This window comes from Marmota monax, unplaced genomic scaffold, assembly GCF_021218885.2.
Source record: "Marmota monax isolate L192 unplaced genomic scaffold, Marmota_monax_Labrador192_F-V1.1 WCK01_AAM20220418_F8-fsc00025, whole genome shotgun sequence".
In the NCBI taxonomy this organism is placed as follows: Eukaryota; Metazoa; Chordata; class Mammalia; order Rodentia; family Sciuridae; genus Marmota; species Marmota monax.
The window spans coordinates 12030035-12044999 of record NW_026691950.1 but is presented as its reverse complement, the minus strand read 5'-3'; the positions used below and the strand labels follow the sequence as shown (position 1 = coordinate 12044999).

The 14965-nt window shown below is 44.8% G+C and overlaps 1 protein-coding gene across 8 annotated transcripts in view; it reads right to left on the bottom strand.

Annotated features, from left to right (window-relative positions):
* Kit (KIT proto-oncogene, receptor tyrosine kinase) overlaps positions 1–14965 on the bottom strand; it is a 161745-nt gene that overhangs the window by 72410 nt on the left and 74370 nt on the right. For 4 of the 8 annotated variants that reach the window (XM_046463309.2, XM_046463453.2, XM_046463375.2 and 1 more), the window contains exon 1: positions 5230–5386. The exons of the other annotated variants lie outside the window; for them this stretch is intronic. In XM_046463309.2, the coding sequence (XP_046319265.1) occupies positions 5230–5296 (67 nt within the window). In that variant the 5' untranslated portion in view covers positions 5297–5386. Of the gene's footprint in view, positions 1–5229; positions 5387–14965 lie in introns of those variants that run through there. 8 annotated transcript variants of the gene reach the window in all.

Sequence of the window (14965 nt, the reverse complement as noted above, 5' to 3'; positions counted from 1 at the left end):
TCAGGTGCGGATAATTTTGTTGGTGAAATCTTCTGAGATGTGTGGGGATTTTTTCCTGGAGGGAGAGGGGGAGTCTAAGATCTGTTCAGTCTCTAAGACCAGGAACTGCCAACTGTTAACATCCAAAGCTATATAAAACTCAACTGTTATATCAAAATTCAGAGATTATTTCCTTTTAAAAGCTGTCAGGTTACTAGTTATTGGCACCAATATAGAAGGATCCATAAAGGGAAATAATCAAATTCTATCCACTAGAGGAATTCATTCATTCATTAGATGTATCTCCCATTCCAGGCGCCTTTATAAGAATCCTTCTCATCTTTAGGGCAGCCATATTAAGGAGGCATTATTGCCATCTTAGATAAAAAAAAAAAAAAAAAATTCCTTCTTTACAGATAATAATTATGGCTAACATATATTTAGCATGTACTATGAGCCACCACTCTCAAAGCTTTATATGTAGCAACACATTTACTGGCACAGAGAGGTTAAGTAATTCATCCAAAGTCCACACAGCAAGTTAAGTGGTCAAACTAGCATAAAACAATGAAGTTCAGAAAGGTTAAGCAACTTGCTCCAAGGCTCCAGCCCTGAGCCGCCAGACTAATGTAAGACCGGCTACCCATGCTACTTCCTCCACTGGCACCTGCCTGGTCCTGCTTACATTCACCAGGACCCGGTGCAAAATGCCCAAGGGCTGGCAGTAGAGAGCAACAGAGTCTAAAGCAACCACAAAAGTATAGGTCTTACTCTAAGGAGCCACTCTTCAATTGTCAAGAAGACAGAGAATTGGAAACCATAATAAAAATTCTCTAGATGATTGGTAAATATTGTCTCAATGTTGGTTTTTGTCTTTTGTTTTTGTACTGGGTATTGAACCAGGGGCGTTTTACTGCCGAGCTACATCTCAGTTCTTTTTATTTCGAGTCAGAGTCTAAGTTGCTGAGGCTGGCCTCAAACTTCCAATCCTCCTGCCTTAGCCTCCTAAATTGCTGGAATTACAGGCAGGTACCCCCGCACCTGGCTGACTCAATGTTTTCTTTAAAAGCATCCTGGGAGCTAAACAAATATGCCCACAGGCTGTTGACTTAAAACTGCTCTTTACCCAGTGGAGTCTTAAGTCAAAAAAATGATCACGTCCCAAAATGTCAGAAATCAGAGGTGCTAGTCCAGGCTTACTACAAGTCCTCTCTACTTTCAACAAAGATTTGCAATGGATTTGCTTTCAATTCAAACTTTTGCCTCTGCTAATTCCCTTCCAAGTCCCTCCTCACTCTGGGTTTGCAGCCGTGAAAATATCTATTCGAGTTACTGAAACTGCATATGAAATTTAGCATACTTGGATTCCTGCAAATGTCTTTTAATCCCACTTTTGAAAAGTTACCACACATGAATGCAGCAAAATAAAGCACTTCCCACATCCTCGCCTGCCAACTCTTCGACTAAATTCATTCTGCAAAAAAAAAAAAAAAAAAAAAAAATGCTGCTGCAGCGCCGTCCACTACTCTAAGGGGTCCAGCGCTGCGGTCCAGCTCTGAGAATTCCGCTCAGGACACCATGGCTCATTTGCCTCATTTCCTCCTGTCCTTCTTTAATCAGCTGGAGGAGACTGGAGGAAATGAGTCAAAATCCTAAGGGTAACTTCTACGGGCTGTCAACAACAGCAGCAAAATTCATCACCACAACAACATCTGTACATGGATGTGCTACAAGGGAAGCCCAGAAAATACCTGGCACATTCTTGGTGAGAACTTCTTCTGGGAGAAGAAAGGCAATGAGTGGTAAATTGTCATTTTATCTCCTCGTGCTCCTTGGGGGTAAACAACAGTGGTATCAGCCATTATTGGGGGCTTTCTCTTTCACAAGTATGCACCAGTAGAGAATGCTAAAGGCATTTTTATTTTGGGAGTTGGGGGGGTGGACTTCAACTGACTTAATCACTTGAGAGAGAGCCTATTTTCCATTCTGAGGGACCCTAACTGAAATGGAACAGTTAACACTGTTAACTCAAACCACAGGGTTAAACACCTCTCCTGCTGGGAGCTATAAATGAATCCTCCCAGAGTAAATATTTCCCTTAAAATGAGAACACTCTAACTCAAATGCTACACCACAGGTAATCCCAGGCTTTCTTCATCAGAACTGGTCATCCTGTCCTCCCAGAACCTCTAGCAACACCTGGTACATAGTAAGCACTCATTAAACATGTTGGCATGAATGTTAGTTTACAACAGATTCTGGCGAGCCATGTAAATGGATATGTAGTCAGGCATATGGAGCTGATCTCAGGCTCCTCCACTGATGGATTATTTTAGGCAAACTGACTTATCCTCAGTCAGTTTCTCCAGTTGTAAAATAGTAGGGGCAGAAATGGTACTACCTCCTGGGCTTGAGCGGACAGGAAACAGCAGGCTTTCTGCCAAACTGTCTGCACAGGGCATGGGGCACAGTTTCCAATCACAGAGCAACAACTAGGTACAATGCACTTGTAATGTGACATTTAAAGCACATCAGAAAGCATGTTGCAAAAGCACAGCATCAATGATTTATAAAGTTAAGGGGGAAAAGGGTGTGTGGATGGATGGGGAAAGACAAAAACCGGGAGAAGCAAATTGTCTGGGTCCCTTTACAAAATGATATTGTGGCTAGCAGGAAAATAATCCAGAATGCTTTATGCCCAGGTGTGAGGGTGACTCCAGCTCACACCTGCAGGAACAGGAGAGGTCTGATTCACTAGCGCCTGCAGGTTCATCCTGTTGGGCACTGAGAGCTGTAAACTCCATGGGGGGGGGGGGGAGGGCATTACAAGAACAATGCAGGAGAGCTTGTGGGATTTGAATGCAGGCAACATAAACCACAGTTCCCTGCTTAGCCAGGGACAGAGCAGTAGGGTGCCTCAAAAGGGCCGAAAGGTCCCTGTGACCAGGAGAGGCAGGGAATTTCACAGAAGCAGGAAGTGATCAGGGAACCAGTTGAGAAAGAATGCCAAACCTACAATCCTAACAGTGAGGAGCATTCTGGACGGGAAAGAGCCTTCATGACAGGAAGCCTTGCAGGAGCACTCCAGAGGATACTGAACTCCCCAGAATGTATATGACCTGCCCAAGGGCACAGGAGCAGTGAATGGCAGAGAAAAGGAGACAAGAACTGAAGGCGCAGAGCAAGCTTGGGAGCTACACCATGCTGCTCCCCAGGAGACACTCCTTAAAATTACCTTTGCCAGCCAGCAGGGTGGCCCAAGCCTGTGATCCCAATGGCTCCGGAGGCTGAAGCAGGAGGATCCTGAGTTCTAAGCCAGCCTCAGCAACTTAACAAGGCCCTAAGAAACTTAGTGAGACCTTGTCTCAAAATCTAAATTTTAAAAAGAGCTGGAAATGTGGCTCAGTGGTTAAAAAAAAAAAAAAAAAAAATCCCTTTGCTAAAAAGCTGTCAGAGTAGGCTATGTGGAGCCCAAGGAAGAAAACCAAAGATTTATTTAGTGTTTTAAAAGGTAATGGTCTTATTAGTATGATTTTTTTCTGGTGTCCACTATCACTAGGGTCTAGTTCACATACCTTTAATGAAATTATAAAGGACAAAGCAAAAAAAAAAAAAAAATAGAACCTAGAGGCTCATTTTAAGGTAAGCAATCAAATCCACCAAATAATCCACACACTCACTGGTGACCCCTGGTGATCCCTCCTAAGGCGCAGGGGTCCAGGTGCAAGGCCTCTCTTCTCCCACAGGGAAGCCCTCTGCTCGCCCACGGAGAGCGGGGCGGGAAGCTGGGAGACTCAGGGAGAAACTGACCAGTGTTCTACTCGCGACAGCTCATTGCGATAGGCCTTGATTCCAGCGTAAACTCACTTCCTATCCTTTAACATCATCGGGGTGACATTAAACGTTTTTTTATTTTATTTTTGTTTTAAAATGACCTGGCAGATAACAGGGCTTCAGGGACTACTAGTCAAGCAACCCGCACACGCGCGTGCACCAGCGACACCTGGAGAAATGGGAAGGGAGGCAGGAATCTGAGAGGCTGCCGGAGCCTGCAGATCCTCCTCCACCTTCAGATCCAAGTTCCCGCGCGGATATAACTGGATTTTCCTAACAGCTTGAAGAACCAAGTGAAATATGCAGGAAGTTCCACTCTATCTCCCACCCCCCACCCCCCACCTCAGGCAGCCCTGGGTACAGCAATCACGTGGGAGGGGGTGTCGTGAATCTCAGAATTGCTTAAGAAAACGGGCACCTGCTTTTACTGTGCGCGATCAACGGGACGAAGGGCTTCCAGAGCCTGGTCAGGTCAGTAACGCGCTCTGGCTGGGCGCGCGAGAGACCTGGGGTCTGAGACTCCAGAGTCCCAGCGCGCTGTGTGCCTCCCCGGAGAAGCAGTCGCCCAGCTCTGCCTGCAGCCGCTCCTCGGCGCGTGGCAGAAACAAAACGACACCGCTGCAGAAAGGGACGAGCCTCCAGAACAGGGTTTATAAAAGCAAAAAGTCTGCAACCTAGCGGCTGCTTGCCACACGCCCAGCCCAAGTTGTCCCATTCGCCGCCACCTCCAGGCTCGCGGGTCCCGCCCCAGAGCAGCGCGCCGCGCTTCCCTGGTAAATTTATAGCCGGGCGCCTGGGAAGCGCCGCTGCCTTCGACTCGTCTCCACGGTGGCGCCGCGCGTAGCAGGGGCAGCAGCGGGTCAGTCCCCTGCTCTGTGCACAAAGAACGCCCGCGGTTAGAAATCAGCAACCGCATAGCAAAGAAGGGGCTCTCCAACTTTGCCCTTGGTGCGCTGGAGGAGCTGCGGGCCGGTCCTGCGGTGCGCTGGTCAAACACACGCAACTTTTAACAAAAGGAAGCTGCGGCCGCGCCTTGCGAGGCGAGATAACGCGCTCCGTGCGACCCGTGAACCGCCCGCCTCAGCCACCCGCGCACCGTCGGCACAAAAGCAAACCCAAACTCGTCCGCAGCCTGCAGCCTCGCTCACGCCTAAACCCCTCGGTTGCTCCCACTCGCGTAAGACCCCCGGCTCAGCGCCCGACAACCAGCAGCGGCAGCTCGGGGCTCCTCGCCCAGGTGAGCGAGGTAAGACGCAGGAGAGTCCAGGGTCCGCCTAGAATCTTCCTGGAGACCAGAACGCACGGGTACTGAAAGGCCGGCAGCCACCTCTCTAGATGCACCCCAGCGTGTTCAATCCCTCCGAGACACAGGCTGCGCCGGGGGGTCGCGGCCCGAAGGTCCCCGTGCTCTCCCACCTGTCTGGACGTGGAGCAGGAGGAGCAGGACGCTGAGAAAATCCCAGGCGCCGCGAGCGCCTCTCATCGCGGTGGTTGCGCTGGGATCGGAGCTCCGTTCCACGTTCCAGCTGTAGCCCAAGTGCACCGAGCGCGGCAAAGCCGAGCCCCCAGAGCCGCGAGCGCGGAGCAGCAGCCCCTCCTCCAGCGCCCTCCCCCTGCGCGCCGGCCACGCCCCTCCTCGGCTCCCCTCCTCGGCCTCCCCTCCCTCCCCGCCTGGGTCTTGCTCCCTCCAGGCGGCGTCTGGCCCCTGCTCTTTTGACGTGCTAATCCCGAAGGGCTGTGCCCTCCCGGACAGGGAGGGCCAGCGCGGGTTCGACCCCCAGGCTTCTGCATCTCTCCACCTATCCTCCCTGGTGAAGTGGTTAGCCCGCCCGAGGTGGCTCCTGTCAAGGGCGGTGCTGCCCGCGCGCTTTGTGAAGCCCGGCACCACGCGCGCATTAGGGCAAGGGCCTGCCACCTGGCAGGTGCTCCTTAGACAATAAAGGTTGGCCGCCCGCCCCTCGAGCCTGCTGGGGAAGGAGGAGGCTGGACCCCGGTTGTTGTTGGTGGTGGTGCGAGGATTGGAATTAGGGAGCTAGGGCTTAGGAAATGGGTTCCAACATTCTTCTCCATTCCAGTTAGTCAAGGGGGTGGGGGGCGTCCCGCGTGGCGCCTGGCACCGCGGTAAAAAAGCTGAGCCGGGGTTTAGGTAATTCTTCATGCTCAGTTTCTCCACCTGCTCCGTAACCTGTAAGAACACAGTTGATTTCTATTGGTCGGTATGGCCTCCGCCCAGCAAGCTCCTGCTGAGACTTCTGGAGACTGGGCGGTGGAGTTGGGAGGGGCGCCTTGTGGAGTTTACAGAGATCTCTGGTTTTTAAGTCACTTTACTTCTGGGCACCTTTCTTTTTCTTTCCTTTATTTTATTTTTTATTTTTATTTTTTTCCATTCTGTTCTGTACTGTTTCTCTGCCACTGTATCAGATGACAGTTACAGACCTGGAAATCCTGCGTTCCTTTTGGCTGCTTTAGCTTAGAAACAAAAGTAAAGTGGCTCTCTCAAGCCAGGCTTCACTGCCTAGGAGGTGCTTTACACACTTGCTCATGGTGACACTCCTTAAGTGGAAGGAAACAACAGTATCTGAATAAGGGTTTATAGTTCTCCCTTACCCTCTTATTAATGCTCACAACAATAGTTTGGTGGAATAGGTAGAGCAGATATGTTTATTATTCTAAAGGAAGCCCAAGATCACATAGCTAATAGTGGGAAGATCCCAAGTTTGTGCCCTTATTTTAAGATCTTTTCAGGGCATGATGAGCTTTGCCTCCATAGATTCTGATAAAATAATAAAACATTCTCTCCCAGAGAATTTAAGAAAGGAAAAATTAAAAGGGAGATGCTCATCAGAAAAAGATGGTATAACTTAGTCTCTTAAAAGTATCATCCAAAATTTATAATTTCCCAGCTCTTCCACTCTGTTCAATATTGAGCTGTCCTTTTGGATATTGATAGGACCTAGCTAGATTAAGAAAAAAATGATTTTTAAAGCTAATCACTTAAGATATTTCAGTTCTAAAAGATAATGGGATGATCAGTGTGTGTCATTGCCTCTCCTTAAATGTGTTGATTTTATTTATTCATTCAACAAGCATTTTTAAGTACTGCTCAGCAAGGAGGAGGTAGGCACTGAGGGACTGTTGTTAATAGATGTGGGCCCTGCCTTCACAATCCTTAGTGTGAGATATGGGAACCCATACCCTAATGTACTAGTAAATGGTTCAAGTCATACAGCTGTGGGGGATCCTCAGACCACACCTGTTTCTCAGGATGACAGGGTTAAAGATACCAAAGAAATCATAAGTTTCTGGGATCTTGATTTATTTCTAAATCCATTTTGTCATAAGAAAAAAAAATCACTATGAGTTAAAATATCAACATTATACCAGAGAGAGAGAAATTACAATTTTCTTCTTCAATCAACTGATATTGGAGAGGATAACATCTTCAGAAGGGAGGGTAAAAAGAGACCATATTGCAATTTAATTCTAGGCAAGAAACTTCTATCAGGAAAAATAAAAAAGCCAAATAGAGAGTTATAGAATGCTGGGCTTTCATTCCTATTTATCATGCGGCAAACATTTATTGAGCACCCAGGAGGGCACCAAGACCTACAAAAATGAATAAGACTTAATTCCCAGCCTAGGGAAACTCACATTCTGATGGGGAAAACAGACACCCAAATAAGAAACTATAATATCTGCTAACAGCATGCATTCAGCCAACTTGACCATACTGGCTGATAGCATATTGAAATCCTTTTGTAGTGTTATTTAAAAAGCCATCTGCAGGCCACTTCTAGGTGCTCCCCAACCCTAATCCACTCTTGAGATACCTCAAGTCTGTTTAGATCCAGCAATTACAGGTTTAATGCTGAGCACAGCAGAGAGCCTCCAGTACCTGTGCTCTTAGGGTTGTTAGCTATTTTAATAATGCCCCCTGCCTAGTTTGTACTGAAAGAAGTTGTGTTTAAGGTGCTATTAGTGCAGTGCTATGGGAATGAGCCATGTTATAGATTAGCGCTGTCCCGCAGAGCATTTGCAAAGGTGGAAATGTTTTCTATCTAGGTAGGATATATTGATCAGTCCTGCACTGTATTCTGTGATAGTCCTCTTGACTCATACATTGTACCTTATATATTTTGTTGTTTTGATAATTGTTTTAGTGACTCTTGACTTCAACTTGTAGAAACACAGTTGAAACTGACTTAAGCAAGCAAAAAAACCTAGAATGTATTGGCTCCTATAATTGGAAAGCCCAGGGATGATCATGTTTCAGATATTCCTGGACCTAAGAACTCAAATGTCATCAGGAATTGAAGAGTAGGGTGTGTGTGTGTGTGTGTGTGTGTGTGTGTGTTTCTCTATCCCCATCCCTTACCAAACTTTTCTGTTTTGCTTTTCTGTCCTTATATGCATTCAGGCAGCTCTAGGCTTATGGCTCACTAGTGGGGAGGGAGGGAGTTTTTCTACCCCCAGAAAGATCTTCAATTAAAGTACTGAAACTGAGTCTTACTGGCTTGGCTTAAATCACATGCCCATCCAGAACTATCCACTAAGGGATGAATGTGATTAACTAGGTATGGGCCACGTGCCCACCCCAAGGGAGCCCAGGTTAAAGGTCTACTTTATCCATACCATGTGGCCTATGTTGGGGAGAAGCAGGTCCCCAAAGAAAAATTGAGGTCCCTTTACCAGAAGAAGCAGCAATAATGCTGCACAAACATAGCAGGAAAGGTTTACTACAGTCTCACACAGTCAAAATCTCTTACTTGAAAAAACATTTATATCTAACTGTAAAAGTAAAGGTGCTAAATGTAGGAATTTGGAAAATATCAAAAATTAACAAAATAAAAATCACCAAAGATATAAATACCAAAGTGTTCTTTCGAATCTGTTTTCTCCACATACATATAAGAGATTTTTGCTCTATATAATTTAAGACCTTACAATACTTTTAGTTTTCAACCCATATTTCTTTAATAGTGACATGAGCATTGTCCCAAGTCAATAAAAATTCTATGAAGCATGAGGTACAATGGCAGTATAATATTCAATTGTATGGGTGTACCATCATTCTAGATATCTAATCATTTCTCTATTGGTTTCTTGTTTTGTTTTTTTACTATCATAAATGTTTTGGGGATGAGCATCCTGGTGAATAAAACTTGCCTACCTCTATTTACTTTGAATGGATTGCTAGAGGTGAAATTCCTATACAGAAGGTGAAATTTCCACATCCTTTGCCTCTTCCTTTGGTGTTTAATAGTCCTTGTTTTGTCTGTAATCATCTGAAAGTCTTTTGTTCATGAAGTTAAAATGAAAATATGATTCTCACTGTAAGACTACATGCTACAGATTACCACCTCATGGATTGTGAGCATGAAAGGTCATAATATATGGTCTCCATTCTGGCTTTCATTTGGTATTTATTGAACACCTTCTATGAGCCAGATGAACTACATTAAGAGCCAGGAATACAAAGATGCTGCCCTTGTAGGATTTATAGAGAAAGAGGAAGGACGAATAAAGGAGCAAAGATTGGATTGCTCTTAGTTCTCTGACAGCTGTGCACAGGGAACTGTTTGAACCTAGAGCAGCAGCCTCATGAGGCTTCCCCAAAGAAGTGGAAACTGGATTCTGAAGGATCAGGTGGAAGAGAAGGGAAAACAGAGCAATGGAAGTACCCATGGAAACCACTAGAGGCAAGAGACAGGCTGAGGAACCTGAGGAAGAGTAGTGTGTGGCCCAGGTCGGAAAGGGGCTTGGGGAAGAAGATTGAGACAACAGAGACAAGAACCTTTCTATGCCAAGGATTGCGAATTTCGTCCTTGGACAATGGAGAATGGCTAACGGACAATCCCAGTAAGCTGGGGTTGGATGGTGAAAGATTTATATTTGGGGAAGATAGTGGAGAAGCTCACTGAAGGATAAGTTGAAAGGGGCAAAACTTGAAGCAGGCAGAAAATGGTAAGGAGGCCACAGCAGTGATTGACAGGATCAAGGGGACTGAGTGAAGTCTGAGCAGATAGAATGGTGAGACTGGGAAATGAAAGGAAGCTACACAGACTCTGCCGGCCTTGGTCAGCAACCACCATGTTGTGGAGGTTGAGTGGGAAGAGGGGCTCTGGGATGGTGGCCCGGCCTGATGTGCACTACCTGTCCACAACCCCCACAGCCCCAACAAGACACAGAGGTAGGTTGGGAGTGGGGGGCAAGGACTTGGAGTTGAACTGGCTATGTTGAGGTACTCATGGATTGGCATAGGGTTGGGTCAAAGAGAGGTGCCTGCAGCCTCATTACAAGGAAAGCAAGTAACAGAAGTCATTCTTGGGGAATACCCACATATGACGGCAGGCAGGATAAATAAGATTTACAGAAAGCCGGTGTTTTGGACCAGGCTCCTGCACTAGCTGAAAAGACTAGATTAAAAATCAAAATGGAGTCCTTCATGCTAATATTCTTTGCCACCAACCAGAAACTAAGGTGCTCATGTGACCTGTCTAGAAAAAGAGAGATGACCGCTAAATTTCCCATTTAGGCCAGTTTCAATCAGGATGATAATGCAGTTCTTTAGCACAGAAAGATAACTTGAACTAATCTGATATTAACCAGTTAGTTATTTTTCTATGTTCTGCCTTCCTGTCCTGCCTTGCAAGGGAAGAAACTCTGAAATGACCACTCTGGGTTTTTTGTATTGTTTTATTTGTTTTGTTTTTGCTTTCTTCATCCCTTTTCTGTCTATAAAATCAACCTCCTCTGCTTGGCTTATTGGAACATATATTCTATTTTATGGACCTAAGTGCTGCCTGATACTAGAATGGAAAGTAAAACCAAGTAAGATCTATAAGTTGGCACAAAATAGTGACATGCATGTAATTTCAGCAGCTCAGGACACTGAGGCAACAGGGCCCCAGCCTGGGCAACTTAGTGAGACCCTGATTCAAAATAAAATGTGAGCTGGAGGTGTAGCTCAGCAGTAGAGGGTGGGGTTCAATGCCCAGTACAAACATAAACAAATAGGCACAAGGCCCAGGGTTCAATCCCCAGCATCAAACAAACAAGCAAACAAAACCAACAAAGGGAGTTGGTAATTGTAATAAGAACTGACAAGGCTTACCATTATTCCAAATTCTTCACGTACATTTATTCATTTAATCCTTACAATATCTCTACCAGGTAGGTGTCCTTGTTCTCTTCACATTTCAGAGGAAACTGAGGCACAAGGAAATTACATAGCTCGCACAAAATATAAAACAGGATCAGAACCTGAACCTTTGGCAGGCTGACTTCGCAGTCCCTGTGCTTAGTTATCAGACATCTCACTTCCCTAGTTAAACGTAGAGGTCTTGGTGAATTTAAACATGGGCTCTCATACCCCACACTCAGACTCTGTGGAACCAGAATTTAGACTGCATTAAACGTTAAAAAAAGAAAAAAAAATGGACCAAGGATTTATTCCTTGAAAAACTCTTAAGTTCCGTGCTATAAGGAAGGACGCCGAGAAGCCAAAGGGGGAAATCAAGGAGGCCTGAGCCACCCTGAGATGAAGGCACTTGAAGACCTGGAAGGAGAAGGGAGTTTAAAAAGGCAGACATAGCTCAGTTGGTAGAGTGCTTGCCTCGCATGCACAAGGCCCTGAAGACAATCCCCAGCACCACACACACACACACACACACACACACACACACACACAAGACATCTAAAGGAAGAACAGTCTAGTGAGAAATGGGAAAAGTGTGTAGGGTCAATTTAAAAGCTCTACAATCACACATGTACACTAAAAATATGATACTAAAAGATGGCTTTGTCACAGTCGTCCTCAGTGACTGCTTCCTGGGAACCTCCTACAGCGGGCACTGTGAAAAATAATAGCAGGGCCTCCAGTCTAATCCCATGTTGCCTCCCAGAATTAGAAGTATTTCTAAACTTTCAGAGTCACGTTCAGAGTTCCATAAATCCCCTCAGCACATGGTCCAGACACCTCTTCAGTCATACATCTTTCTTGAACTCATATCAGAATTATTTGTAACCTTGTCAGAATCTCTCCACTGAATAATAAATTCTTTGAGGAAATGCACTATAACTCAACCGTGGGTCTCTCTGCAAGGCTTGAGCCAAACAAAGCCATGCACCCGGTGGATACCACATATTTGCAAAACTGAATTACTGAAAATTATGCATCTGGTTGCTTTAATTTTAGATTTTTTTTATTTCTTCAGGAGTTATTTTTGGCCCCAGAAAATCCAATGTCTTTTTTCATTATTATTTTTACTATAAATTCTTACAATTCAAATCTGTGGTAATCTCATGGTGAACTCCATGACCTTTTCATCTTTTGACACTTTCCTTCTGGTCTGATAAAGAAGTCACATTGCATTGCTGCAGGGAGGAGTAGGAAATACTCCAAGACTACAAGTTTCCACTATTTGAGCAAATAACAGGAGTAAATATATGTTTAGCATAAGAAAGAGTAGAGATACATCAGGTTTCCTGATTGGTGGGACCAACTTTGTAATCTTTGTGCAATTATTTAAAATTTGCAACTAAATGATCTCCAATTAGGGCCCACCCTTTATTCTTGAGTGATAAACAGTATTTCCACAATGGAAAAGGTACCAACAGGACCTTGGCCCTAGTTACCTGTGCTGGGCCATAAACTATTCCCAGTCACAGAAGAGACCCTGGTGGTTGCTTGTCTCCCAGGCCTCCAGTGGTTTAAATGCCTCTGGAAATGGCATTTGTGGCCATGGGGAGGGGAGAGCAAGAGAAGAAGATAAATGGAGGAAGACCTCTAAAATGTACGCTTTGAAAAGACACATTTGAGCTGGGTGTTGTTGGGCACACCTGTAATCCCAGCAGCTCAGGAGGCTGAGGCAGGAGGATTGTGAGTTCAAAGCCAGCCTCAGCAAAAACAAGGCGCTAAACAACATAGCGAGACCCTGTCTTTCTCTCTATTTTTTTTTAAAGAGAGAGAGAGAGAGAGAATTTTTTCAATATTTAATTTTAGTTTTCGGCGGACACAACATCTTTGTTTTTGTATGTGGTGCTGAGGATCGAACCCAGGCGGCACGCATACCAGGTGAGCGCGCTACCGCTTGAGCCACATCCCCAGCCCGAGACCCTGTCTCTAAACAAAATACAAAACAGGGCTGGGGATGTGGCTCAGTGGTTGAGTGCCTCTGAGTTCAACCCAGGTAACCAAAAAAAAAAAAAAAACCCATTTCTATATTTTGATTTGAGTGTAAGCAGGTGATCATATAATTTATCATCTACACTGACACTTCTGGGTGTGAAAGGGGACAACAGGCAGAAACTAAGCATTCCAGGATGAGCAGGCTTCCTGAGCAGACAGGATTACTGTGACCCTCTAGTGCTACCCATTGCAATTAGGAATGAGCTTTCTTCTAGTCATTGGGACCCTTAGGAAAGAAATACTTTGGAGATGTGGCTAGAGGGCTAAATGCTCCTGACCTCAGCTTGGAGGGGGACTTGGAAGGAGAGAGTATGTGAGAACCCCAGAGAGTACAAAGACATCAATAGCATTGACTTGCACATTAAATATAAAATAATTTCTGGCCCTAAGCATCATCATCATTATAATAATAATCATTATGCATTATTATTTGTGGCATAATTGCCATAAATACCCACCTTTCTATTGTACATGCCTTTAGGGCTTATTTGTGGATCATGGCCATGTCAGGATATAATACTAGTGAGTATTTATTGAGTAATTATGAGATTTCATGTACTGATCCAAGTGCCTGTATTATGGCATTTCTCCTTTAAACAACCCTTTAAGGCGGGTCTATTATTAGCTCCATCTTACAGATAAGGAAAGGAAGACTTAGATAGGTCAGATCATTCACTCGAGGTCAGCTGGTTAGCAAGTGGTGGAGGAAGGCATGGAGCTCAGCATCCACAGTGAATTTGTGAGCATCATGGTGAACTTTGGTTGCATTTTAATACTGTACTAAGTTTCCAACTTCATACCAACTGTTCAGAACAAAAGTGTAGAAATTATTTTTATCCACCCCTATATCCTCCAGTCTCTTATGCTAGATAAAAGTTCAGGACTTACTACAAACCATTTTTAAGAAATAGTGAAGGAAATGGGAGAATTTGAACCCTGACAGAATATTTGATCATTTTTAAGTAACATTCCTCTTTTTAAGATGTGATAATAGGATTACGTTAGTATGAAAAACAGAATTCTTACAGTTTAGAGATACACTGTGTTTATGATGCGATGTTATGGTGTCTGAGATTCACTCCAAAACATTCCCCTGAGAGGTGGAAGAGATGGAGAAGGGAGTTATGGAGCTCGTGGGAATATGGATGAAGCAAGAGTGGCCAGGGGTTGTTGAAGCTGGGTGGTGAACACGGGGGTCCATTACACTATTGTAGATGTTCAACTTTTTCTATGACAAACACTTCTTAAAAACTGTGGTATTTGCTGGGTGCAGTGGCACACTCCTGTAATCCCAGTGGCTCAGGAGGCTAGGGTAGGAAGATTGTGAGTTCAAAGCCAGCCTTAGCAAAAGTGAGGCTGAGAGACCCTGAGAGAGGACCCCCAAAAGTAACTCAGTGAGACCCTGTCTCTAAATAAAATACAAAATAGGGCTAGGGATGTGGCTCAGTGGTCAAGTGCCCTGAGTTCAATCTCTGGTACCTTAAAACAAAACAAAACAAAACAAAACTAAATGGTATTTAGCCAAAAAGCAGAAAAACATGGGAGCAACAGGGTCACAGGCAGCACAATCTATGGCCAGCACTATCTTCAACAAGCTTGAACCTGGCCCAAGTCCCCCAGACACTCTGGGCCCAGTGTCTTCCTGTCTGAAAATAAGAAGTTTAACCCTAATAGTCTCTGAGGTTCCATCCAGCTGTAAAACTTTATGATCTCTGATCTGGGGCAATAGTTAAATAAGGAAAAATACATGTTCACCAAGTCTTTGCTCTGGTCAGGAGCTGTCAAAACCATCAAAGACAAAGCCACTCCTATTTCTGTATTTTTTTTTTCTGCTACCAGGGATTGAACCAGGGGTGGTTTACCATTGAGCTACACCTCCCAGCCCCTCGTTTTTTTTTTTTTTTTTTTTTTTTAATGCTTTTTAGTTGTAGGTAAACATAATATCCTTTAGTTTATTTTTAT